The sequence below is a fragment of the Thrips palmi genome, unplaced genomic scaffold (genome assembly GCF_012932325.1).
Source record: "Thrips palmi isolate BJ-2018 unplaced genomic scaffold, TpBJ-2018v1 HiC_scaffold_19, whole genome shotgun sequence".
NCBI classification, from domain to species: Eukaryota; Metazoa; Arthropoda; class Insecta; order Thysanoptera; family Thripidae; genus Thrips; species Thrips palmi.
Genome location: NW_023144628.1, coordinates 9,184,041 through 9,210,506, shown reverse-complemented (window position 1 = coordinate 9,210,506; position 26,466 = coordinate 9,184,041). Strand labels below are relative to the sequence as shown.

The 26,466-nt window shown below is 55.4% G+C and overlaps 1 protein-coding gene across 1 annotated transcript in view; it reads left to right on the top strand.

Moving 5' to 3' along the window:
* Positions 1 to 748: 748 nt before the first annotated feature.
* LOC117646323 (probable dipeptidyl-aminopeptidase B) overlaps positions 749 to 26,466 on the top strand; it is a 40,514-nt gene continuing 14,796 nt past the window's right edge. Inside the window, 3 exon segments of the mRNA XM_034387198.1 lie at positions 749 to 913; positions 18,347 to 18,391; positions 18,393 to 18,561. Coding sequence (XP_034243089.1) covers positions 749 to 913; positions 18,347 to 18,391; positions 18,393 to 18,561 — 379 coding nt within the window.

The window sequence follows — 26,466 nt, the reverse complement described above, 5'->3', positions numbered from 1 at the left end:
GATTAGAACGGCGAGTCCAGTGCTGAAAACGAACCGCCATTTTGTCGGATTCCTCACACGGCATACATATTCGCTTTGCACAGATGGTCCCTTGTTTGTCTGCATCATGCATGCGGGGGCACCGTTGTTTGCGTGGAGGTGCGGCCCTGTGTGTGTGTGTGTGTGTGTGTGTGTGTGTGTGTGTGTGGTGTGTGTGTGTGTGTGTGTGTGTGTGTGTGTGTGGACAAAGAGGTGTTGTGTACGTGTGAGTGAGACGAGCATGTGTGTGGGTTTGTGTGGCAGTACAAGAGGGCGTCTGGGGGAGCGTGGATGCGTCCTGCCCCGCGGTCCAGTCCGACACGCGGGTGTTCCTACGCGCGTCGAACGACTGGGCGGCGGGACGATGATAGCAGTTCCCTCGATTTCCGGAAACACGCCAACGTTCAGTCAATGTCGATACTTTTGCAGAAAATTCGGGAGTAAATGTTACTCCCGGGACAACCACTTGCGCAATCCTGTGTCCACCTTTGCACCTGAAATCCCTTGGAATCCGAGGACGGACAAAATCGTGCGTGAACATTTAGCGTGTAGACAGAGAGCTCACGAAACGCTCGAGGGGCGCGCGGTCTGGGGTTTGGGCACTGGGAGCGGGCAGCCCCGCGTGAGTCCCTCCAGCTCCAGTTTCTCGTCTCAGCTTCGAGTGCGGGCGTCGCGTAGAACGACGTAGACTCGCTGACGCTGACCGAAGCCTCCGACTCCGGGAGACAGCATGACGGGCGCCGGGTCCGGGTCGGGCTCGGGCGCCGGGCAGCCAGACAAGGCCCCCGTCAAGGACGACTCGCAGACCGGCGCGTCCACCGCCAGCGACAACAAGGCCACCACCAGCAACAACAATAACAACAACAAGCGCGTCGTGCTGATGCCGGACAAGGAGGTGAGGCTGACCAGCGAGCTGACCAGCGTGCCCGGCGCGGCGCACTGGGCCAGGAGACCGGACGCGTTTCGAGCTGCAGAGTCGTTATATGGGACCTGAACCCGGCGTGTGACCCCACCAATGGATTGCTCTCCGAACGAGCAATCCATTGGTGGGGTCACACGTCCGGTTCGAGTGCCACTTAGCGACTCTGGAGCTCAAAACGCGTCAAGAGTTTTGTCCGCCTCCACCGTTCCCCTGGTCCACTGTGCGCGGCTTGTTTTATGGCCCGGCTTCTCTAGAAACTCAATCTCGGCGGAACGGCCGACTCGGCGGCTCCTTCTCCCCGTTGTTTGCCACGGGGAATGATTGGGCGAGGGAGGACGCGGCCAACTCCGTTACCGTCCTGTCTTCCTGCAGAGCCTCTGTCTCTATCGCACTCATCGGGTTCCCGTACAGAGGGACAGAGCGACGCTGCCTGGCGCCGCGGCAGTCGCGGCCCTTTACGTTTGTTACAGGAGAGCCTTCTCTGTGTGAGTGAGCGCGTGTAGCATGATCCACTTGACGCTGCGCCCATTAATCATGAACTTTGTTGCGAACGCCTATTGTCTGCGCTGCAAAACATAAGAGGCACGTCGCGCGCACGTGGCGTTTGATCGGTGAGGAGGGTTCAAGGCCCACGGGGTGGCTCGAGGAGGCACCCTCCCCTATCGGCACCAATTGCTGAACCGGCTTACAGTGGGTCAGAGGACCGGCCAAAACACTTGACGCCTTTTGAGCTTCAGAGTCGCTAAATCGAATTGGAATCAAACGTGTGATCCCACCAATGGATTCCTCGTCTGGATAGAAATCGATTGGTGGGATCACGTTTGGTTTGAGTTCCACCGGTCTTCTGGCCCACGGCAATTAACCAAAGAGCCGCTTGTTGGAGAGTGGACTGATGAGCAATCTATGATTTGAGTGTACTAAAATTTAGCAACAACCTCTCTCGGATTTAAAAAGACTGACGACGGTGTTTTGTTGCTGTTTTTCTTGCTTGAGGCCGTCTCGATGGTGGGGGCCGATGCTAGGCGTCGCGGTCCGTTTATTTGTTTATAAACAAGCAGCCCACGGCTCTGTCAGGCCGTTCTTGTCTCAGTAGGGGCCGGCGGACACGGCCAGGCGGACGGGACGCTCGGCGCCTCGCGAAGGCAGGCACCTCTGTTCACTTCATGAAGGGCGGCATGGAGCTGCAGATTGTGGCGGCAGCGGCCGCGGACGACGAGGTGGTGGCCAGCGCGGCCCCGCACGCACATCGCCGCGCCGCAGAGGCACAGGTAGAGACCGCGGCCTCGGATTCCAATTGACTACGTAGAAACTGACCAACTAGAGCACTGAAAAACCAAACGTGGTCTAGACCACACCAACTGGTGTGGTCTAGACCACGTTTGGTTTTGCAGTGAGATTTGGGGAAGAAAGGGTAAGAAAAGAACAACCTTAAGAAGCTGACAACTTGAATTTGAGCCCACCCCCAACCAGTTAGTTCACTTAAAAATATGAATCTGAGTGTGAATTTCCTGTCAAATGCTCGGATTTGGTGCCATACCTTCGGAAGGAAGCACTTTTGGCGAAGTTCCGTAACCCAGGAAGTGTATTCAATTTCCGAATTTTTCATGACCTGATCCGAGTTGAGAATTTCAGCGTTCTTTTGACGGTGCACTCGTCCTATGAATCTCCATCCAATTACTCGCAGCATAATGTGGCAAAGCCAACTTTTGTCCGGGTGCAACTTCGGTAACAACGTCACTGCATCATTATAAACCAGTTCCCGCTGTGGAATTCGTTTTTCAGGTTAAAGTTTCAGGTGAAGCCCTTGTCGTTCCGTAGTTTGGAGTATAGCAGCAGTGCGGCTCTGTGTGCCTACCCGCCAGCTGCGAGAGAGAGAGGCGGGGAGGGGGAAATACGCACCCTGCATGCCGTAGATAATTTTCACGACCAGCTTGACCCAATTGTTGCAAAGACATACGTTGCTGGAAAAGGCTACAACTAAAACCAATCCTAGCATTTATATCATGGATAAATAAATTGTAATTGCAAAGTACAACAATTGTTTACTAAGAAACAATGAGATCAGCATAACAAGTGCACTCCAGTGCGGGCTTACTGTACTTTTTGCAATACTGGTTGTTGCTATTTGCAAACTTACTTTCACCGTTTACGTTGAACCTCTGTTGTGCCATTCACGCTTGCAGCGTATTGCGCGCGTGCACTTGTTGAAACCACTTTGGCAGCTCGGCGACGTTTCCGTGCCAAAGGCCGACTTTGCGGTGCAATTAGGGAACTTGACCTGGGCGTGGCGCTCGGCGTGGCGCTCGGCGTGGCGGCCCACCGAGCCGGGCCCGGCCCGCTGACCTCCGCTCCGGCCTCTGGCGCCTCTGGCCCGGGCCCTCGCCGTGGCGGGCTGCCAGCGCTGCCAGCCATCGCGGGCGGCCCGGCCAGTGTGTCGATGGTCCGCTGTGTCGATCGCCCCGCCCGGCCGCCAGCCCGGCCGCCGCCGGGGACTGCCCGGCGCCGTAGTGCCTGGTAGTGCCCCGATGGGCTCCGCGCCGCGAGGATGAGGCACCCCGGGGGCCTGCAGGGCATGGCCTAGCTCGCGGTCGAGCTCGACCAGCCTCGGGACTTTGGTCTCTTGGCCCACTGAGATATCTGAGCAGGCCAGATATCTGCTCCTTAACTGCTAGTAGCGCCCCGTGATGGGTGTGCGCGGGCCGCGGGCGTCCTCGGCGAGGCGAGGCGGTGGCGGTGCGTCGTCGGCCGACCCGCCCACCGCCGTGGTGGTGGCGGCCACGCCGTCCGGCTCCGTCAAGGTCACGGCCGCCGCGGCCGCAGTCACCAGGACGCCGCCGAAGCTGAGGAGGCTGTCGTCGCTGGTGAGGGACATGACGCGGCCGCCGCGGATTTGACAGCTGGGCTTCGGGACGCCTTCGGAAGCTCTGCTTCGTAGTCTAGACGTGCAGTTGAGGAAAGCTGCGGCGTCCGATCCGTCTGACAGCAGAACCCGCGGGACTCCGAACTGCCCCATGGACGTTAATTGAGATTCTGTGATGGTGCCAGCGGTTCCCTCGACCTGACGATGATGGTGTGGTAGCAAGGCGCCATGGCGTGGAATTTAGCTAAGAGCGGCTTCGGCTTTGGAGAGGCCGAAGCCGCGCCCCTAGTTCTAGTATAAAAGCCCTAAACGGCCTCCTCTGACTTAGCTTAGAACCTTAGCAGTAGCAACAAGATGTAAATCATACCTAGACGTAGTAAATAACAGGAAAAGTAGCGAAATACATCGGCAACTTTGGCCCGTCGTAATAAAAACGTACGAAATTTCACAATGTTTGACCCGACGGAATTAAAACCTGATCTGGGTTAAAATATGTCATTTTCGTCATCAGCACCCTTAAAACATCAGAAACAATGCAAAAACTCGAATAAAAAGCATCAAAAAATACCCCGCTGGGATTGAACCCGGTCCAAATTCTCCGATTCGCTGGAAACTGGCACCATGTTTTTTTCTCGTCGCCCCGATTCCAAAAACCCACTGCCCTCCTAGCTGCATCCGTTGCCGAGATCCTCCCTTTACCCCATGTAGACCATGATGCACCTGCAGCAGCCCCCGGGCTCGGATCGGATTTGCTCCCGGGCGGTTCTTGGTCACCCAAGAGCTGCATACCAATTTGGTCAAGCGGCACGGGAAGTCCTCGGACGAACGGACGGACGGACGACGGACGGCGACGACGGACGGAGCACAGGGATCATACTATATGCCCGTCCCTCCGTCATTTTTTTACAAAAAATGAACGGGACGGGCCCAAAATGGGGAAAGCCGAAAGGCAACCCCAAATAACTGTAGTGTAAAGTGTAATGTAACACTGCCAAAAGACCAATAAATCTCTTCAAAAAGTGAAAAAAATTGTGCACACCCTGTCGCCAGGGCCGCCAACACCACTAGTGCCCACGTTAGCAAGGAGACATGTGCATGCCGGCAAACCCCCGCAGTTTATTGACTCGTGTTTTTAAATGTGAAATTCATTTGATTTGGGACCGAAATTTACAGAAATTCCCCTTTGAGTACGAGGCACAGAGTGACACGCATCTGAATAATCGTCCCTCGTTGCACCTCGCCACCACACCAGAGGCAGCAAATAATTTTCGAGTGCGGCTGCGCGGCGCCACGCGGCCGGCGTGTGCGGTGGCGTGTGCTGTCCGTCTGCGGTTGTCTCTGCGGTGAATCAATATCCTGTCTGCTCACTCCCTGTCTCTCTCGCACCCACCAGGGGACGCCCCATGAGTGCGAGAGGGACTGAGCGAGGACTGCTTGGCCGCAGCCTGTGCTGCCCACGGCTTTCGTGTGTGCGCCGCCAGAGCAAATCCCTTGCGCGAAAGCTGGCGAAAACCTCGCACGTGTTGAAGGGGTCGCAGGGTCGCCCACACGCCAGCCACGCAAAGCAGCGAAGCAGCGCGCTCTGGCGGTCGAGGGCGGCAGCACATAGGGATAGCGCCTCCACTATGAAAGTTTGCGTTGTCCCTTGATGACAATTTCAAGGCTAATTTTCCTTTCAGCAAAGGTATCAAACCATTTGATAATATGGTTGTCACGCCCATGCAAAAGGGCGTGAGCAGCTATGATGAAAATATCATCCACTATTTTGTCGAAAAGTGACTACATGGTTTGGCGCGGTTTGGCGGGAAATCTGTGTCGGGTTCACTGGAAATCCAGGAATTTGCCTCGGCTCGGGCAACATTGGGACTGAGTCCGCGGCGATGATGATCGAACGAACGTCCGAGGGTTCACGTTGAATGGGAAACGTGGCATCCCTGGGTTCCCAGTGTTTGGCCACGCGAAAGCGGCCATAACGGGGAAACTCGATCCTCTTTCTGCTTTCCGTGGAGACCGCTGCGATTGGAGGACGAGCGTACGACACCCGTTCGGCGCCGGTGTGAACTTCCCCACGTGTGCCCTGACAAATTGTTTAAACTTCTTTTCCGATTTTTTTGGGGGGAGGATTTTTTTGTTGTGTTTCTTGTTATTCCTCTGGAAGCGAGCGACTGTCCCTGTGCGGTCAGCGCGTTGCGTGATGGCTTCGGTCACGCGAGACCAACCTGAGCGCCGCACTGCACGGTGCATGCTGGGCAGTGCCGGCCCGGGTAATGGACTTGCTGAGTGCGCGGGGTGGGGCGGGGTGCTCTTGGCATCCGTTGTTATAAGTTTCAGTTCACCATGTGGAGCGGGGTGGCGCGGCGCAAGGTCAACCCAGGGTAAAGGGGGAGGGGGTCTACGAAGTCTCGCCGCGGCTCCACCTTGACCGGCACGCACACAAACACGTCAACACGCATTTCCACCACCACCTTCGGGAGGAAGAATTCTTTGCCTCACACACTTTACTCCACTCACACATACGCGCGCGCTTTTGGCCGAAGACTGGGCCAACTTTCATCCCGACCAGGAAGCGGTCTACTAGACCGAAGCTACGCTCCACAGTGGGCCAGAAGAGCGGCGGCGGCGGCCAAAACTCTAGACACGTTTTGAGCTGTAGAGTCGCTAAACAGGACTCGGACCGGACGTGTGACTCCACCAGCGGATTCCTCGTTCGGAGACCAACCCATTGGTGGGGTCATACGTTCGGTTCCGGTCCCATTTTGTGACTTTGGAGTTGGAAACGCGGCCGGGATTTTGACCGCCTCCACCGGTCCTCTGGCCCACTGTGGGGCTGGCAAGTCGCTGGCAGGGCGAGCGAGGCGCACAAAAAGGAAAACGAGAGTTTGATGGGCGTGCCGCTATTCTCCTCAATTTGTCGAGGTTGGTCCAGTCGGCGGTGCACTCTCTCCTCCTCTTCTTGTTTTTGTTTCCCTTCTGGTCTTCTTATTATTTTGACGCTCTATCTCTCCTCCTCCCGCCGGTCTCCTCTTTTTTCGTGTTTCGCGTCGTTTTCCGAGTCTTTGTGGTCCGGAGACGAGGCGGATGGCAGATTGTGCCGCCATTTGGCAACAAGTCGTTTTGTCTTTGGTACGTCCGTTCGCGAAACTTCGCATTAATGTTTCCTGCCTCTTGCTTTGTTGTCTCTTTTCATTTTCCGCTTATTTTTGACTTTATCCGCGAACGGCCGCGTCCACCGAGCGGGCTCTCCTCGTCAGCTCTCCAGCGTTTGCAAGCCGCTTTAGCCCCGTGCCACCGCCAATGTTTGCAGAGGAAATTCAGACTGGGGAAGGGGGGGGGGGGGTTGCAACGCCAACGGGAAACGGAATGGGGGAGGCTGGCCGGGGCTGGTGGCGGGGAATGTAGCAAAGGGGCCGCGCGACGTTGGAAACTATTCCGCCCACAAAGACTGACGCCGATTTCACTGCAACCCAAGGCACAAACGCTGTGTGTGTGTGTGTTTGTGTGTGTTTGCGGCGTGTGGTGGGCGTTTGTTGTGGGAGTGCAGTCGACACTGCAGAAAATAACCACAACAAAAGTACACAAATTTCTGGCAAATTTTTAATCAGGGATTTAGTGTACTTTTCAAGTACAACAATTGTTGTACAATGTACAACGGAACCGGCATGACGAGTGCTGGGCAGTCTAGGGCTGGTTGTGGTTTGTACAATTCTCGTTGTACTTTCTACAATCCCTGTTGTACTTTTATGTACAGTTTTTGTTGTACTTTTGTTGTACTTTTCACGCTTTTTCTTGCAGTGGACGGGTGAAGGCGGCACGGCCCACCGTAGGCACACCGTCTCCGCACACCGCAGCCGCCAGGTTGCCGCCTGCCTTGCCTAAGGGCGGGTTTTAAGGGGGGCCAGGCAACAGGCTTCCTGACCCCTAGAAAGCCGCCTGGAAGGTACACTCGTAAAAGTCGACGAAAGCATTTGCTACAAGGAAAATGCAGCCCTTGTGGAATTGCTCCGTACTCTGAAGAAGTGCTTCGTATGACAAAGGATTTTGCCTATACGAAGTATTTCGTCATAGATTTTAAAATGCCGTCATTTTCTTCAAAGCTACGCTTTGTACACTTTTTTTTCTGTGTACGCAATCGGTGCTTCGTCCTTGGAAGTGGGCAAACTGCAACGCTTGCCCTCTGAAAATAGGCCTCAAGATTTGCCCCTCCCTCAGGTCGATGCTGGATCCACCCTTGGCCGTGTCCGCCCACGCTAGAGAGTCCAACGCCCCCGCGCTTCGCCTCGACAGTTATTTATTTATCTAGTTTGGATAATTCTGGGACCTGGCCGTTGAGGACGCGTCTCTCTGTGTCCATTAAGACGAGGGGGAGGGTCGGAGAACGGTGATCAGCGTGCCTGCAGCTTGAGAGAGAGAGAGAGAGAGAGAGAGAGAGAGAGAGAGAGAGAGAGAGAGAGAGCGGTAAGACGGACTGGTGCCATTTGCCGGATACGGCGCGAGGCAGATGAAGAATGGAGAGGGTTGACAGGGAGGTCAGTTGATCGACTAGTGCCCCGAGCTAGTTGCAGAGGAGCCCCCCGGAGTTGAGGGAGGAGGTGGAGGGGGGGTTAGCTCCCCGGCGGCGCGCGGCTGGGGGGCGCTTCCTGCCTTTGGCCCGAAATGAGCGTTGAAGTGGGCCGAACAGACGTACGCGAATTAGAGGGGCCGGAGATTAATGGAGAAACCGGTCGGACCCTCTCACTCGCACTTACGGGTCGTCCCGTGTGGCGCGAGCGAAGAGAGAGAGAGAGAGAGAGAGAGAGAGAGAGAGAGAGAGAGAGAGAGAGAGAGAGAGAGAGAGAGAGAGAGAGAGAGGGACGGAACCCCCGCGCCCGGAATCAGCCTGCAGGGCGTGCCGCGTGGCGCTGTAGGGCTGCCGTTGAGGTTTCCCCCGGGACGCCCTTAGCCTTTGCTGTCTGGGGCAAATCAGGTGAGACAAGGGGGCTGGGCCGCGGCCTGGCCGTTCGCCGCAGATAAGGGTTGAAGGCAGGGCTCTCTCTCTCTCTCTCTCTCTCTCTCTCTCTCTCTCTCTCTCTCTCTCTCTCTCTCTCTCTCTCTCTCTCTCTCCCACCCCTCCGGAACGCCATATACGAGTCGGAGACGGAAGAGCGACGAACACAGCCTTTCCGAATCAGCCACGGTAGAGGCGGGTTTGGCTTAAGGGTGGAGGGGAGGGGATTGGGGATTGTTTGCACCGTGTTTGTCTTTTTTCTTTTCGTTTTCAAGTGGCGTGGCAAGGCGCCTTGCGCGCCGAGGTGGGACGCTTTGGCTAATCATAACGACGCGTTGCAAGAGAAAGACCGTACAGTTGATCTGCCCTGTGGTGTAGTGCACTCTAAATGTCTTTCAGAAAGGCTGCATCAGCATATTGTGGCAGAGGGGCAACGTGGCATTGTGAAGACTGGTGGCCAAATAAACTGCCGCATTCTTCGTCTGCTATTTTATTTTCCCATGTTAATTCCCCAAGAACTCTCACCACACTTTAAGAAGTCACCATCTATGTTATGATGGTGGTCGCATTATTAGAACATTTAAGACATATGCATGCAAAACGACGAAACATTGTTAGTTTTGTGAAGAATTTAAAAATCAGAGGTTCCAATTATTTCAGTTACTGACTGTACGCATTGCTTCAATTCAGCGGAGATGAGATCATAGGACGTCGTACAGTATACGTACTGTCGTAGAAGCATTCATGATCAAATAAAAGCCTTGCTTCTTTGCCTCATTACCGCCACCGTCTGCCTCAAGATGCTGCTGGTAACAAAAATAGAGTGAGACGACTCCCCCGCCGGCAAGCAGTCCTGATTCCGAGCAGCGCTGCCGTCGCTCTGTCTCTGTCGCACTCCTTGGGGGCAAGAGAGGCGGCGCCAAAAGAAAGAACTGTTGGGAATCAGCCTGCTGTGACGCCTGAATGACGTTGAAACGACGGAGCAATGGCAGAGCCGAGGCAGAGCCGAGGCAGAGCCTCCACTGTGAACGACGCCTCTCATCCCCCGCCACTGCCTTTCACGATGTCAGCAGGTCCCTGTGTCCAAGGGAAAATGCGGGGACTTTTTTTTTATACAGTGCTCTTGGTCAACCTTGTTTTTTAGTGTAGCGTTTTTTTTTCCTTTGCCTCGACCCCATCGCTCCACTACACGTAATCACTTTCTCGCCTCGGGCGCAGTACGTGACGGGGTCCCCTGTACGACCGATTACGTAATATCGGAAGGCGAGGCCCCTGGACTTGCTTGGCAGCCTGGCCTGGCCACCCTGCCCTGGCCCAGCCTGGTCGACCTTCGGCCCTTTTCTTACACTGCGGGCGCCGTTGTGCCCCTCAAAGCCGCCCCGGACCAATTTGGTTCGTCGTTTTAGGGCGACGTGTCGAAGGGCCCCGTATCCAACAATCGAAGAGTCGCAAGTGGGGGCTGTGGTAAGGGCTCAGGGGTGGTCGTAGGGTGGGAAGAAAAGTATGCAGCTTGTTACTGTGTAACTTTTGCTTTATCATTCGTAATGTAAACCTCAACAGCTCAGAATCTACTAGGAGTTGGTGGCCCTAACATTCCGTTTAAGCTAACACGGTAAAACCGGTTTCTGGTGTCTCAAGGAAGCCGATGGTACAGGCGATTTCCAGGAACCGCTTTCACCGTGAATCTTTACAAAGAACAACTAAAGAAACCATAAGAAGGGTGTGATTTTCAGTGGAGTGTGGAAGCGAGACCACGATGTTGAACTGGGTGTCGTCGGTGCAAACTCGTCCCCCGCTACCCCGTCCACGTCTACCCACATCGACCTGCCTGTCAGCCGCTGGTTGAAAAGCCATCCGGTGCGAGGAGGCTGACCCCGACCGGGGCGGGGCTGGCGGGGCCCCACCCTACTTGACGCTGCGTCCGTCCGCCTGTCCGTTCGAGTGTCCTGATACTCGATCCGCGATTTCGGCGTCCGCTTCACCTTGATGAAAATGGAACGGACCGGAAAAGACGGCAAAGTGCTGGCGAGTGAAGCCTCTCACGGTCCCCCGGCACTTCTCTCGTCCCGGGAGAAAGAGAGAGAGATAGAGACAGAGAGGGGGGGAGACGGAGAGAGGCGGAAAGGTAGAGGAAGAGAGAGTTTTTGGTTACGTTACGTTGCCACATCTATTATGTGATGACTTGCTCCAAAACGTGTGACATTAGCTCGATATTTTTCTCATTGCTGCCACAGTTGCAATTTCAGGAAATCACATAGGGCCTTTTATCACTGCTTATGAAAGCCATCGCATTAGAAATACGATAATTAAAGACACTGTTACAAGGCAGGTCACTCATTGTGGTATTAGGAGATCTCGCCTTCTATGTCATTCTGGCTAAAGCGCTTGCGTATGACAACTTGCGACGCAAACTGAAAACAAAAGCCTTTGGCTACGTTTCTATCAAAGTTACGTCTTGTTCCTCTGTCACTGACGGGGGCACAATATGGCAGCGACATGCCAGGCCAGGCCTGCTCTGCCGTGCCAATATCTCCTTGGGCGGGGGCGGGGCGGGGGGGGGGGGGGGGGCTGCAAATAGTGAGGCGGGGCGGCGCGCAGCATATTGCCTCAGGATTGCGCCTCAGTTTTGTCGTCTGCCAGGGCCTGTGTCGTCGCGCCGCTCGGAACACTTAGTCGGCTGCTGCCTGCAGCCGCCTTAGGCTTTACTGTTGTTGTTGTTGTTGTTTTGGGATAGATGCATGCGAGGAGGGGTCGACGGGGGGTTGGGGGGGCCTTGCACTGGGCGCCGAAGCGGAAAACGATCCTGAATTGGTTGTCGGCCATGATGGATGGAGCGCGCCCGGAGCATTACCCCCTCCCCCTCCATCCCCATTGCTCCAATCACGGCATCAAACCGAGTGTGATAGCGTCGCTCAAACACAGCGGGGATGCGCGCACGCGACGCGCACGCGAATCCAGTCGTGAGGCGCTCTGGCTCGACTTCGCAGTGCTCCGCGGCCGGGGGCGCCGCTCTGATAAGCTGCAAGATAGCGACGCGTTTGCCGCACCGAGCGCCGCGGGGGATCCAGAGCACTTACAGTGGGGAGACAGCTGACTCGCAGCATTTGCGTGGGGTTGCTGGGAAAAGGGGAGGGGGGAGCCCCACGCTGTGCCCGTGGCCTGCGTAATCATAATGGTATTGTTTTAGGTCCGATGGCGGCTCAGCGTGTTGACTGTTCGCTGGCGCGTTCTCGTTGGCGCTGCCACGTCCTTCGCACAAGACACACGCTGCGCAGTGGTCCAGACCGGTGGGGGCGGACAAAATTCTCGACGCGATTTGGGCTCCAGAGTCGCTATAAGTTGGAGTCACAAAACCGAACGTGTGTCCCCACCAATCGATTGTTCTATGGATGAGGCATCCATGTCACACGTCCGGGGCTTTAAAACGCGTGTAGAGTTTCCGCGGCCTCCACTGGTCCTCTAGCCCATTGTGGGCTGCTGAGAGCAGTTACAGTCCCGATGCTATGTCGCCTGTAAAATCAGGTCAAATTCAGGAGGGCTTGGTTCCGCTTTGTGTCACAGTAACCACGAAGGCCTTGGCCCAGACTTTGGATCCTATGACGAACGTGGAGACGCGAAACGAGACGACATTCAGCACCAAATGTTCCGTCTCTGAGTCGAATTGGATGACATCTTCGTTACTCTTGAAAACAATGGCTGCTGCCTTTTGTCATCAAGGTCCTAGAAAATAAAGTAAAAATCATTTCTTTTACGCCATGTGTGATGACGTTCTTGTATGAAGACTCGGCCTTTTAAATCTTCGTCACGTGACAGTTCAATTTTTTTCACAGTGCACAGAGCTTTTGTGCCAGTAACTTTTTGCACTCTGCGAGAAAAAAATAGTTGTCACTCTCTTGTCGTTTTCGTCCTGAATATTCGAGGCGCGCGCTGCCGCTCGCTCTCTCCTCCTTTTTTCCTGTTTTTACCTCGACGACACGATGACACGTAGACACCCCAGCGCCGCGCCCCGACTGCGCCAAATCAAATTACGCGCCAAAATTGTTGCGGCTGTAATTCCGGACTGCACCGACGACGGAGCCTCTCTCTCTCTCTCTCTCTCTCTCTCTCTCTCTCTCTCTCTCTCTCTCTCTCTCTCTCTCTCTCTCTCGCACTCGTGGTGGGGTCCACTTGGGTGTGAGAGAGACGGAGTGACTGACGAAGGCACTGTTCGGAATCAGACTGCCGCGAGACTACGTGGAGGCCTCTACGTGGCGCCGTTGCAAATAGGACGAGCATGTCAGGCTGCGGCACCTTCGTGGCAGACATTGCGCGCATGCCAAATTTCTGGATCCTCGATGGGGCCCTGTCTAGGGAAGCAGGACAAGTACCACCATGACAAACGACTCATGGAAAAAAAACTGCTAATTGCACTAAAAATGTTCTTGAAGATGCGAGCTGTTACAGTGCACTCTAAAAACCTTACTATTTTGGGCCCTACCAAGGAAAGCAGCTTAGAACAAAGTATTTTCCAAACTTCTATCAGTGTGCACGGAAGTGTGGGAGGTGGGGGCACGACAGCAAGTATATGTTTTTCTCCAATCCACGGAGAGCGTTTCGTTTCATTCTGCTGCAACGAAATCCGAGAGCCTTCCGGCCCTGCCTAGCCGGGTCGTCTCGGTGGAACGCAATGCCTGGATTCCCGAATTCGCATCGATGTTTCCGAGCGGCAGTGCGCCGTGGAGTTTGACTGAGTCGCAATACGGAGAGGGAATGATGGAATGCGGAGCGGGCGGGGTTAGTGGAAAGGTGGTAGGGGGGGGGGGGGCTGTAAGGGGCACCCTTGCCGTTCTGCGAACGGGCGGTACAGTCGCAGTCAAAAAGAATGCTTCGCGTAAAACTGTAAGACTCCGACCCACGACTTCTTTCCCGAAGGATGAATGAGTACACGAGCAAGGCTGAGTACACAATACTAGACTCGTCACTTTCTCATTTTTAAACATTTTGGAGCGTTTTTAGGCTTAATGTCGCGTTTTAGGTGACAACGCGAAATCGTGCGAAACGTTTTAAACTCGTGGGTTCACTGGATACGGGCCAATTTATACGCCTGACACTCAAAATATCTCGGAATAGAATTTGAGCTATGTTTCAGTAAATTCGGCGAAAGCATCTTTTTAGTATTTTCAGATACAAAGAATCGCAAAGAATAACCTTCGCAATGCGAAGAAAAACAACCTTCGTATTTTGCTTGCGCTATTTCCTTCGACTTGTGCGGGAAATTTCTTAAGACATTGAGAGTAGGGTACACTTGTGATTCACCCCTCGTTCTCTCCCCACCACGCCCTCACCGCGCCACAATGCGTGGCCGTGACGTGGTGGCGGCACAACGCTTCTCGGCCGCTACGCTGTAAAGGGGTAGTGGTAACGGTCTCATAATGCGCGCACGGGCCGGGGAGGCCGGGGGTGGGGGAAGTACTTCGGTCAGTAATTACCCACCGTGTGCTCGGCCGGGCCTGGGGCCGGGCTCGGCAGACCTCGTCTTATTCGGGGGAAACTGCCAGAGGCCTTGCCCGAAGCTTGGCGGGGTCAGAGGCGTACCCACGCGGTTCTAAGAGGCTCCCACAGAGTTAAAAAGATAATCCTAGGAAGTATTTTGACGAGCATCCACGCAATTCTTTGAATAATGCACGAGACTCTACAGACTCTACATACTTACGTTTCAAAATCACGGTCACTTTTATCAACGATTCTTTACGAAGTGAGTGTCTTTGTAGAAACATGCAGTGTTCGTCGTGAGGCCTGGACAAAAGATTGGAAGGTTTCACTCTGGCTACTCCACTCATGAGAGTCGAGGCAAAGAGCTATGGCAGAAACCTTCTAACCTCTTCCAGTGGCACGACTTTCCGCTGACTGATTCCACAAGCATCCCTCTTGCCACGCGTGCAAGAGACGGAGCGAGGGGGGCTGTGTGTGGAAGCAGCCTGCTGGGTCCACCGTTGGCGCACAGTGGGCCAGAAAACCGGCGGAGGCGGCCAAAACTCTGGACGCGTTTTGAGCCCCAGAACCGCTTAACAGGACTCGAACCGAACGTGTGACCCTACCAATGGATTCCTCGTTCGGAGATCAATCCATTGGTGGGGTAACACGTTCGGTTCGAGTCCCATTTAGCGACTCTGGAGCTCAAAACGCGTCTAGAGTTTTGGCCGCCTCCACCGGTCTTCTAGCCCACTGTGTGGCGCCGGGTCCACTGGCCAGGGACGACCGGAGTGTTTACATACCTCTCGCCGCGCCTCTCGCAGCCGCTATCGATTTATCTAAAGCCACTGAGTTCCCACTGGGGGGACCGACGCGTGTAGCCGAGGGCGGCCGGGGGCGGCCCGGGGCCTTGGACTGAGGCGGGGGCAGACGGCGAAGCGGGGGCGGGCAGCGGGGGCGGCAGCATGGTCCCCGGGGGCAGTTGTTACGTCCTGCGACCAACCCTCCAGGAGAAACGGGAACGGAGGCGGGGGAGTGCACTTTGGAACATCTTCGAAGAAATTTCCCATATTGGAAGGAAATGGCGCAGCATAATTCTTCGTATTTCGAAGGTCTTCCTTTGAGGCCCCCACTGGAACAATCTGTGTACGCAGGGCGCAGAGACGTGTGAAACGCGTTTAAGTTGGCAAAAGGCGCGACTGAATCTTAAAGAATCTCAAAGAGTGCAACTCGTTAGAACCACGGGAAGAGCAGCATTCTGAGTACGGGGCCCTCTCGGATTTTTCAGCATCTGAGAATGAAAATGGGAGCAAACATTCTTACTGGGGAGAAATTTTGCATCGCATTTAGGCTTGAGCCAAATGTGGCATGGCTTCACGGGAAGACATTTCGCGTGTGGCCGCGATGATGATAGATACAGCATGGTTGCTTCATTTGATTCCAAAGCCCATCGTGGCACTGGGCTGGCATGCCAATTAAGGCGAGTGGTGGGAAACAAAGACCTCTGTGAGCGAGGAGCGCGCCTCCGCACAGTGGGCCAGAAGACCGTTGGAGGCGGCCCAAGTTCTAGACGCGTTTTGAGGTCCAGAGTCGCTAAACAGGGCTCGAACCAAACGTGTGACCTCACCAATGGATTCATTGTTCGGAGAGCAATCCATTGGTAGGTTCACAAGTTTGGTTCGAGACCCGTTTAGGGACTCGGGAGCTCAAAAGGCCTCTGGAATTTTGGCCGCCTGCGCCGGTCGTCTGGCCCACTGTGCTCCGGTCGTGGAAGAGGATCTCCCGGCCCGTGGTCGGCGTCGTGCCCTGGCTGGTGACGGGTGTGACACCCTGAGGTTCAATTAGCGCGACCGAGGGCCTGGCTGGTGCTGCCTGCGGAAATCCAGGACTAGATTATTCAGCTCCGTTTGTCATATCAATTAGCCGAGTTGGCCGCCTCTCCCGGCGCAGCGCGCAGCCCAGTTGCCAGTCATTAATCTTGCCATTACTAAACGTCACTCACTGCTTGTAACATTTCCACTGTGAGCTGCCGTACCACGCAAAACCATGACCCCCGATTGCGGAAAAAATAAGAATCGGAAGGAAATTTTCGTACTCTTTGAAGAGCATTGAGCTCGTATGCTTAAAAGCAACCGACCTAACCATTTTCCCAACAGGAAGAGATCCCAATGTCAGACATTGAGAGGGAAAGAAGGTCCGCGGAGATGTCTGATACGGTGGCTCGCGGGCCTTGGGTCTCCCCCACTGGTTCGTGGAACGAGGCCTCTGGCACCGCCTGGGCGCCTAGCCCGGCGGTGTTGCCCGAGCCCACTGCGTATTCACGGCGAGGCTACTACAGAAAGAGATTGGATCTGCCTCGCCTCGCGACTGCAGATAATTAACCCTTTGGCCAGCACGGCGCCACTGCCGGCGAACCGTTTTCGGAAGGCCCCATTTGGCTTCGAAATCGCTTCAGGACGGCCGCGGCCCAGAGCGAAGGGGCTGGTGGTACAGTGTGGCAACAGAGACTGACGGCGAATGGTCGTTGAGGGAGTCGAGTTTCCAAACAACGCGCAATTAATCAGAGTTTGGTTACCCTTTTTTTGTTAATCAGGTGTGTATTTATTCTATTCTAGATGGTCAGATACTGTGATGAGGGCGAAATAATGAGCACACAGTATAGCTTTATCGTGTGCCCACACACACACCCGTCCGCTGTAAACACACGGGCGCATGCGCGCGCCCAGGCAAGCAAACATCCACTGGAGGCACGCACAAACACACAGAGGGAGACCGCAGTCCGCGCAGCCGCCGGCAGCCAATCGGGGTGCAGGCAAGCTAGGGGCCAGCCAGGGGCCAGCTAGGGGCCAGCCAGGGGCCAGCCAGGGGCCAGCCAGGGCCAGCCAGAGGCCAGCCAGGGGCCAGCCGCCGGCCTCCTTGGCCTAATTTGTAGAGCCGAATGCCGGCCCACTGCAAACTCGAAACGGGCCAAGGGCCGCCGCCGAACCGCATGTCCGAAACCAGGGTATGCGTTTGCGTTGCGTCCTGCTTTCCGTCCTGTTCCGCGTATACACTGAAAATCGAAAGGTGAAGCATCTCTCATCCTTTTCATGAATAACCATGAATGTCTGACCGCAAAAGGGTGATAGTACTCGGATGTTTATGACCGTAGGTGATACTTCAATACATGACCAAAAAAGGGGGATGCTTTTTATATCGCCCTAAAGGGCGTTGTTTTTGTGAGAAAAACGAGAGAAAGTCCCGCATATGACTGACGTTTCTTACACTCATACATTGGAGTAAACGCTTTTTTTCGGTGGAACATAGTACTTATCGGTAATGCTTTTTGTATCGCCAAAAATTGGTCAGACGTTCTCACCCTTCGAATTTTAGCATGTCCGTGGAGGAGACGCATTTTTAAGTTAGATTTTTTTGTGCGTCGCAGAATACTCTGCAAGGCGGAAGAAGTAGGTAAACAGGACAAGCAAAAAAAAATTAACTAAAATATTGGGGAGATAAGAAAAAAGAAAAAGTTTGTAACACCGAAAAACTTTAATTTTTCCCCTCCCTCCGCCTGTGTGTCGTGTTTCTGAGGATGAGAATTTCGGAGCCTACCCCGGGATGAGGCTACGAGTCTCATCCCCCAGCAAGCTTCCCATTTGGTGGCTGCCTGGCGTCCCCATTGTGCGTTCAGGTTTGATTTCCACTGACGAGGCAGTACGGAGGTAATAAAGGCCTAGCCCTGGGGAAGGGGAAACGGGAGTGGGGAGGAGGAGGAAAGGGGAAGCTGGATTGCTTCGTAAAGGCCTATAGAGCCCCAACCCACCTCTGGGTGTAACGTGTAAAGGGAAATTGCTGGATCAATCAATGCCTGGGACGAGCATCCTGGTTTGTTACCCTCATAAACCTGTTGACACTGATGCCTCTCTCTAACATTTTCGCAGGGGTTTCCTTGCTCTCGTTTTATGTTTGACATTAAAGATGGTCCGATTTAGGGACCAAAGCGTCTAGTATTTCGGCCGCCTCCACCTGCCTTTTGGCCCAACTGTGTTCCGGCGTACCTGTAGCATGCTGACGTCACATCCCTTACAGCTGTCCAAGGCGTTTTTCTGACCACCTCGTATGCCTACAGGAACTGGTGGCCGCCTCCCCGGCGCAGCGAAACTGGCGGGGCATTCCTGATCGCGCTGCTGGTCATCGTGGCCGTGCTGGGGCTCATCATGTTCTCCATCGTGCTGCTGTCCCCGCCGGACGAGGGGCAGCGCTACAAGGGCGAGAAGCTGACGCTCAAGGACCTGACGGAGGACCTGTTTCTCGCGCCGCCCTTCAACGGCACCTGGATCAGCGGTGAGTGGCGATGCAGCAAACCCCGGAAAGTGACTTAGAAGCTTCGGGGTGAAAACGGTTTGCCCATCAACTCCCTGGAAATCGCGTATACCTTAACTTAGGACAACTTAGGAAACCGTTTTCACCGCATCCCTCGGGAGTTTCCGGAGACTTCGTTTCCTTCGATTTACTTCGGCCGGCCGCCTCCACCGGCCTTCTGGCCCACTGTGCGCCGCCTAGTCTCGCAGTGTACCTGCCGCGGGATGCTTTGTGCAGCGTGAACCCTTTGAGCGGCGCGAGCTTCTGCTAAAGCGCCGCAAAGCAAGAGCAGGCGCAGACAGGGGAGACATTTCAGTCCTCTCCTCTTCCTTCTTCTTCTCCTTGTCCCTCTCGAGTGTCTGCTCCGTGCCGCTGCGGAGAAGAGGCTCCCCGAGGCACTCAAGGGCCTTACCTCTGTGCGCCGAGCCTTAATGCATCGTGCAGGGCCTAGGCCGTGCCGTGCTTGGCTGTGTTGTGCTTTTTAAGTGCGGGACTCTCGTCACACTGCGCGCGCTGGAAGCGCACAGTGGGCCAGAAGACCGGCGCAGGCGGCCAAAACTCTAGACGCGTTTTGTGCTCCAAAGTCACTAAACAGGGCTCGAATCGAACGTGTGACCCCACCAATGGATTGCTCTCCGATCAAGGAATCCAATGGTGGGGTCACACGTACGGTTCGAATCCCGTTCAGCGACACTAGAGCTCAAAACGCGTCTAGAGTTTTGGCCGCCTGCGCCGGTCGTCTGGCCCACTGTGAAGCGCTGGAAGCACCGCCTTCCACTTTCCAAAGGGACAACCCACCACCAAACAAAAGCAAAACAGTAAGACCATCGAGGGGACCCTCCAGGGGGAAGTTTCCTTTGACGCCTTGCTCGCATTTTTGTCGTTTTTGTTATTGTTGGTTTTTACGAAATTCCGTTTGAAGGCGACGACGGTAGGGCCGCCGCACGCGATACGGGCGAATCGCTCCGGGAGGGTGAAGGGTTCTGCCGAGGCGCGGATCCAATGAAATTGAACGACGCAATGTCTCTGCCGCGAGCCGTTCCCTGCGATGGCGCCGTGTGCACACTGTGCAGACGGTTCACAGGCGTCTTTCGCCGGATCCGGAACTGAATATGGTGAGCGTTGTGGGACTGCCAACCCAAGTACACCCGAAAGGGGGGGAATTCTTGGGCAACCAAACGGGTTGCAGTGCTGGACCAAGCATTGAAAATAGACAGGTGAGACGTTTGGCTCTATAACGGGTGATACTGGAATGTATGACCACTAAAGAGTCGTACTACTAAAATCTCTGACCACAAAAAGGTCATATTTTTCGATGAATGACTGAAAAATGGTCATACTGTTTTGTATCACTGATAGAGGTTGGTATGTGCCCAAGCGTAAGATGGGCCAGTGTCGCTGATGTATGACCTTTTTACGGTCAAACATTTCCTTTTTCGGTCATACATTTTGTATCGCCAAAAATTGGTCAGACGTCTCACCCTCTGTTTTCAGACAAAATTCTTGGCCTTGGTTCTCCTTTATAAAACTGCTTCACATGATTTTTTTTTTTAATTTAAGTTTTTTCAAAGTTCTCGTTGGAGGCGCGCTTCAGAGGTCTCGCCTGGGTGGGCCGCCGAGCGGACCGGCGCGACGCGTGGAGATGAAGGGGAAGTCCCTGAGGACACTAAATGTTTTTGTACAAATTTTGTACGAGACATCACAGTTTTTTGTGCACACGAACTTTTCATACAAATTTATACAAAATTTTGTACAATTTTGTACAAAAATGGCGAAAAATGTGCAGTTTTTCGTACGAAAATTGTACGAAAATTTCGTGTGCACAAAACAGGGTAAAAACGCTTCCTGGAATCAGGAATCTCCTGAACTCCTATACCTTATAAATAGTCCTGGGAACCCAGTTTCGTTTTACGAAAACTGTGATGTCTCGTACAAAATTGTACATAACATTTAGTGTGAGGACCGCGGCCAAGGCGCCAAGGCCTGGCGCGGCCCAGGCCGAGGCCGAGGCGAAGGCCAACCTGGATTCCGCGCCTCGATTGAGTGCCAGATTGAAGATGGGGCGTGTCGCTGGCGGCGGCCGGGGCGATAGGGAGGAGGGGGGGAGGGGAGGGGGAAAGAGACGGCGTCAGCGACAAATGGAGGGAATATTTTCAGGTCCGTTAGACGCCCGGCTTGAGGAAACTTTTGTGTTTGGAAGGCTGTGCGTGCTGGGGGGGGGGGGGGCCTGGGTGTGGGTGGCGGCGGCGGCGTGGAGCAGGGTTGACGGTGGAATTCTATTTGGCAGCGTTTGAGCCAGGTAAGGCCGACGGGGTGGGTTGGGGGGAGGGGGCGTTTTCCTGGACAGGACACTTTGACAACAACGGTCCCGCCGTGGAGCACGCTAATACGACCATTGTGCGGTCCATTGTCCGGCCCATGGCTGCCCGGCCCGTCGCCACGCCCCATGAAGCACCCCCCCCCTCCCGCCGTGCCGTCGCATACAAGCCATTCGACGACCTATTTTTCGGGGGGCGTCCCCATGCCGCCCCGGCCTGGAGGATGACCCGCGCGGTGACAGGGAAGCGGAGCGCACAAAAGACAGTCGCGCAGAGGATGATTACGTGTTAGGAGGAGAGAGTGTCCGTCGTCTTATATTTCTGTTTTTGTTCGTTTGTTTTTTCTTATTTTAATTTTACAAGCTTTTTAAAACGCACTTTGAAAATATTACAGCTTACTGGGCCTCGCACAAAGAAATAATGAAAGCTTGTTATAACAAAATATTCTGAGCACACGTAAGCTTGCAACGAAAAACAAAAACTTAGCGACTCTGGAGCTCAAAACGCGTCTAGAATTTTGGCCGCGTCCACCGTTCTTCTGACCCACTGTGTAGCTTGTCCCGCTACACAGGTCGCCCGCAGGGACCGCCCGACACGGCGGCGCACCGCGGAATCAGCCGGAATCAACGCACCGCATAATGGAACAAGCCTTTGTACTCTGCTGCGCGCGCTGCATCGCGCACTCGATCTACATTTATACTTTTATATTTCTTTTTCTGTCGATTTTTTTTTTTTTTTTTTTTTTTTTGGGGCGTGGGAAGGGGGTGGAGGAGACGGAAATGTCAGCCGCAACACGTCTCGCATGTCATCGGCGCACTCTTTTCGTTTCACGAGTCATTGAACAAGGCCCCTCTGCTGCTTCACAAGCGTGGCCGCTCAAAAACAAACGGAACGAGCCCACGAGGGAGGGGGGCGATGTATATAATATTCATCTCTCTCTCTCTCTCTCTCTCTCTCTCTCTCTCTCACTCACTCTCTCTCACTCTCCTCCTCTCTCTCTCTCTCTCTCTCTCTCTCTCTCTCTCTCTCTCACACACACACACACACACACACACACGCGCGCGCGCGCGCGCGCGGCGCACTCTTTGAAAGTGGGCCGATTGTACCAGACAGCGAGGGGAAAGTGAAGCGAATTAGATTGATGGTGCCGACTGGTCCATCACACTCACTCACTCACACGCAGCCCCCGCCACCTCTCTCCTTGTTCGTCGTGTCCGTGTGTGGAGCAGTCGGGCTGTTTGTGCCCGGCAAGCGCCTCCAAGTTTGGACCCCTCTCCGCACCTGTACCCCCTTCCCCCCACCCCACCCCTCCCCTTTCCGTTTCCAAACGGCGGCGGCACGACGGCGGCGTCGCGCGCGCGGAGTTTGCCTAGCAAAATTTAGTTAGTCAGTTCTTGGGCCGGAAAGTTTTTGCGCGGACGCGCGGAGGCACGGTCCGCATCTATCGCGGCGTGGCGTGGCGGGGTGGGGTGGGGTGGGGTGGGGTGAGGCGGGGTGGGGCGGGGCGGGTCCAGTAGATTGGCGGCCACTCATTACTTTTAGGTCCGGTTATTTCGTTTGGCAAGCGCCGGTGGACTTCGGGATAGGCAGCACGCTACACATGGCTGCGTGCGGGAGGCCTGCCTGTCCCGCCTTTTCTCTCCCCACCCCGCCTCACCCCACCCCACCCCGCCGCGTGCGCGCAAAGGCCTGGCCACCCTGACAGCCCCCCCCCCCCCCCCCCCGCCCCATGGGCACTGTCCGGGAGCGGCGCTCTGGGGCACCCTGCCGCTGCCCGCTCTGCCTGTTCAGGGTTTCCGGGGTTTCCAGGCGTTTCCAAGGTTTCCAGGGTTTCCAGGCGTTCCCAGGAACCGGACGCGTGGTGCCCCATCCCGCTGAGGAGACGTTGGCCAAATTACGTGGAAAAGACGAACGGAAGTCAGAACGGTGTACAACACTTGGCAAACGACGGACCGAAACGGAACGCCAGAGTTTTGAAGCGTAGCACTGGAAGTTGTCGCTTTGGCAGCAAGATTAATACGCTCGTCAGTATGTTGACATGCGTTCGCTTGCAACCACTCATTTTTTTTCGTGTTTTTAGGCGATGTCCGTCAGTGGGTCAGAAGACCGGCGGAGGCGGCGGAAATGCCAAACGTGTTTTTGAGCTCCATAGTCGCTAAACAAGACTCGAATCGAGCCTGTATGATCCAACCGGTGGATTCCTCGCTCGCAGAGCAATCTATTGGTGAGGGTCACGACGTTCGGTTCGAGTCGCAGGTCACGCTCTTAAATCGGAAGCGCTCTTTGGTTTTTATAGCGTGGCCCGCGAACCAAACGGGTGTGCAAGCGCGCGCCTCGCGCGACACGGTTTGAACTCGAAACCCGCCCTGTGACGCTGCCACTCTCCTCGCTCCTGCAAAGTTTACTTTCACACACACACACACACACACACACACGCACGCACTTAGGACGCGCACTCACACAATCGGAGGCTCATTTCCATGGCGGGGTGTTAATGGGCCCCAAGGGATCCGAGGGGTCGGGGGACGGGGTTGGGGACGAGCGATGAGCTTGGGCAGTGCCCCCCCCCCCCAAATCCCTTTCCCCCAGCGGTGATCAACACACACACACACGGTATCGCCTGAACGTGCCCCTAGCTGTTGTTGTCAATGACGAATTCACCCGCCGCGCCCGCGAGGCCCGCGCGCAGTGGGCCAGAAGACCGGCGCCGGCGGCCAAAATTCTAGGCACGTTTTGAGCTCCAGAGTCACTAATCAGGAGACGGACCGACCGTGTGACCCCACCAATGGATTCCTCGTTCGGAGAGCAATCCATTGGTGGGGTCACACGTTCGGTTCGAGTGCCATTTAGCGACTCTGGAGCTCAAAGCGCGTCCGGGATTACGGCCGCCTCCACCGGCCTTCCAGCCCACTGTGCCGCGAGGCCCGCGAGCTGCTACACTTGTGTGTCCCTGTGTGAGGGTCGCATTATGCGGGCAAGTTTCGGGGCGCAACTTACACGCCGTGCAAATGTAAACACGCCGTCAGTCGCGCCGGAGTGTCGCTCTTCCTCGAGTGGGTCGCGCGCAAAACCGCAGCGCGCTCTGTCGCACTGTTCCGCCGACGGCGACGACGCGCCAGCGCAGGACTGCTCTCGTTGATCAAAGTCTTTCTCGCACTCGTAGAGCGTTCCGTAAGGGTGAGAGAGAGAGAGAGAGAGAGAGAGAGAGAGAGAGAGAGAGAGAGAGAGAGAGAGGGAGAGGGAGAGAGGGAGAGAGAGAGACTAAGCAGTGCTCGGAACCAACCGCCGCAGGCCGGGCTAGACCGGGCGTCCTCCCTTACCACAACAACACGTTTTCCGAAGTGTGACGCATGGTTCAATTTGCACTGGGCGTGCGGTGCGGTCGACCGCGTTTCTGCACGTGTGTGTGTGTGTGTGTGAGAGAGAGAGAGAGAGAGAGAGAGAGAGAGAGAGAGAGAGAGAGGGGGGGGGGGGGGGAGAAACTCTCTCTATGTGTGGTTGGTCCGGTTTTAATTAACTTTTTCCCTTTCAATTACTAGCTTTCACGCGTCTGGTCGGAGTTTTCCCGGTTTTCCGAGTTTTCGCGGTTTTCGCGGTTTTCCCTGCGTTCCGCTTGTATGTGGATTGCTCCATGGCCGGGAGGAAGGCGGCGGTCGCTTACAAATCCCACGCGCGTGTGCTTTTACCCCTTTCTCACATTTTCCCGCGACCAAAAGCGAATGAAAAAACTAGTCTGGCCCACTGTGCCGCGCTGGTTCACGGCTCCGCGCTCGCCCGTTCCACGAAGGGGCATGAAGGGACATGAAGGGACATGCGGCCCCGCCCTGATGGCGCCGCGGTTCGTGTCCACATGCCAAACTGCGATTTACAGCCACGGCCCGTCCGCGACACTGTGACACGCCAACACCGCCAAGTGTCACGCGTGCCTACAGTGCTGTTACGCGCGGCCGTGCACACCCGAGGGTGTGACATGCGTGATGATTCCCACGATCGAGGGAGAGAGAGAGAGGGGGGGGTGAAGAGAGAGGGAGAACGTTTTATGCAAATCCCAAGTGCCTCATGTCGGGCGATCCGATCTGGATTTGATGCGCTCCGATTATGGTGATGGCGGTGGGCAGCGTATCGGACTGTCGCACGACTCCATGTTGAAGCGATAGCCATAGATTTGGCACTCTTGTAAATCTTATCAGAACGTCAGAAACCTGTCTGAAAATCTGATCAAATTTCGCGCACCTCTGAAATCTGGCCTGGCCTTACCTGTTGAGCAGGGTAGCACGAGGCGGGCGGCGACGAGTACACGCGTCCAGATTGTAGGAGCGCTTGCCTTGCCTCCTCATTGGCCGGTCATGCCGAGTGTCGGTGATGAGAGTGATGACGGTGTGGGAGAAGGTGGTGAGCTTATGCGCTTGAAACCTTACGAATTATTTCGAGCATACACGCAACCAATATACTCTGTGATAACGAAGTGATAGTTCGTAAATTACGAAGCATTTTTTCAGCATCTCTCTCTCCCTCTATTTTCCTCTCTCCTCACACTGCCTCTCTCTCTCTCTCTCTCTCTCTCTCTCTCTCTCTCTCTCTCTCTCTCTCTCTCTCTCTCTCTCTTCGTCCACACAGCCGGTGAGGCCAGCCCCGCTCCTTATAAATACGGAATAACAATGATTCCAGAGGTCTCCCTCCAGTCGCCGCCCGGTTCCCTTTCGCTCGTGGGTATGGCGCCATCTGTGGCTCCACCTCGGCCGGGCGTGCACTGTCGTGCCACATCGACACGCGACGCCATGTAGCACCGCCCCCCCCCCCCCCCTGCCCCTATGACCCTCTTCACCGCCTTGCGAGGGCCGCGAGGCAAAAGTTACGGCCCATCGACTGTATGCGTAGCGCGCGGGGCCCTCATATAACGGAGCGGCCGCGGGAGGGGAGGGGAAGGGGCAATATAAACGGGCAGCTGCTTTATGTGCATTTCCCCCTGCCTCGCCCCGCTTCTGGGAAACGCGTGGCGGTCCAGCAACGCCCAGACCGCGCAATCATTGCCCACTCTGGGGCCCTCTCTCTCTCTCTCTCTCTCTCTCTCTCTCTCTCTCTCTCTCTCTCCTCTCTCTCTCTCCCCCTGGAGCCAGGTGATGGACGTATTTTGAATCAAACAGACACATACTCGCGCACACCCTCACCTCCCCCTCCCCCGCCTCCCTCTCCGCCCTTATGCATTTAGAACGCGGTGGACGTGACCGAGTGCGGACTCCCACTAAATTGTCGACGTAGGAACGGCCCCCCTTGACCACGGCATAGTACAGTGTGGGGCTGCTTGCTTGTCTTGCCGTGCGCGGCGCGTGTACTCCAGTGGAAATGAGCTAGCACCCCGAGAGCTTCTCTCCTTTTTCTTCTCCTCAAGATTTCCTTTTTTTTATAACTTTTTTTTGTTTTCTGTCCGGCGCTCGAGTCAAGAGGTCAAGGCCTGCTGGGTTCAGGCGGGTGGGACGGACCGGCCGTGAAGTTGCACGTAATGAAGAGGCATGGGGTGGACACGGCGGGGCGGGGCGGGGGCGGGGCGGGGCGGGGCGGGGCGGGGCGG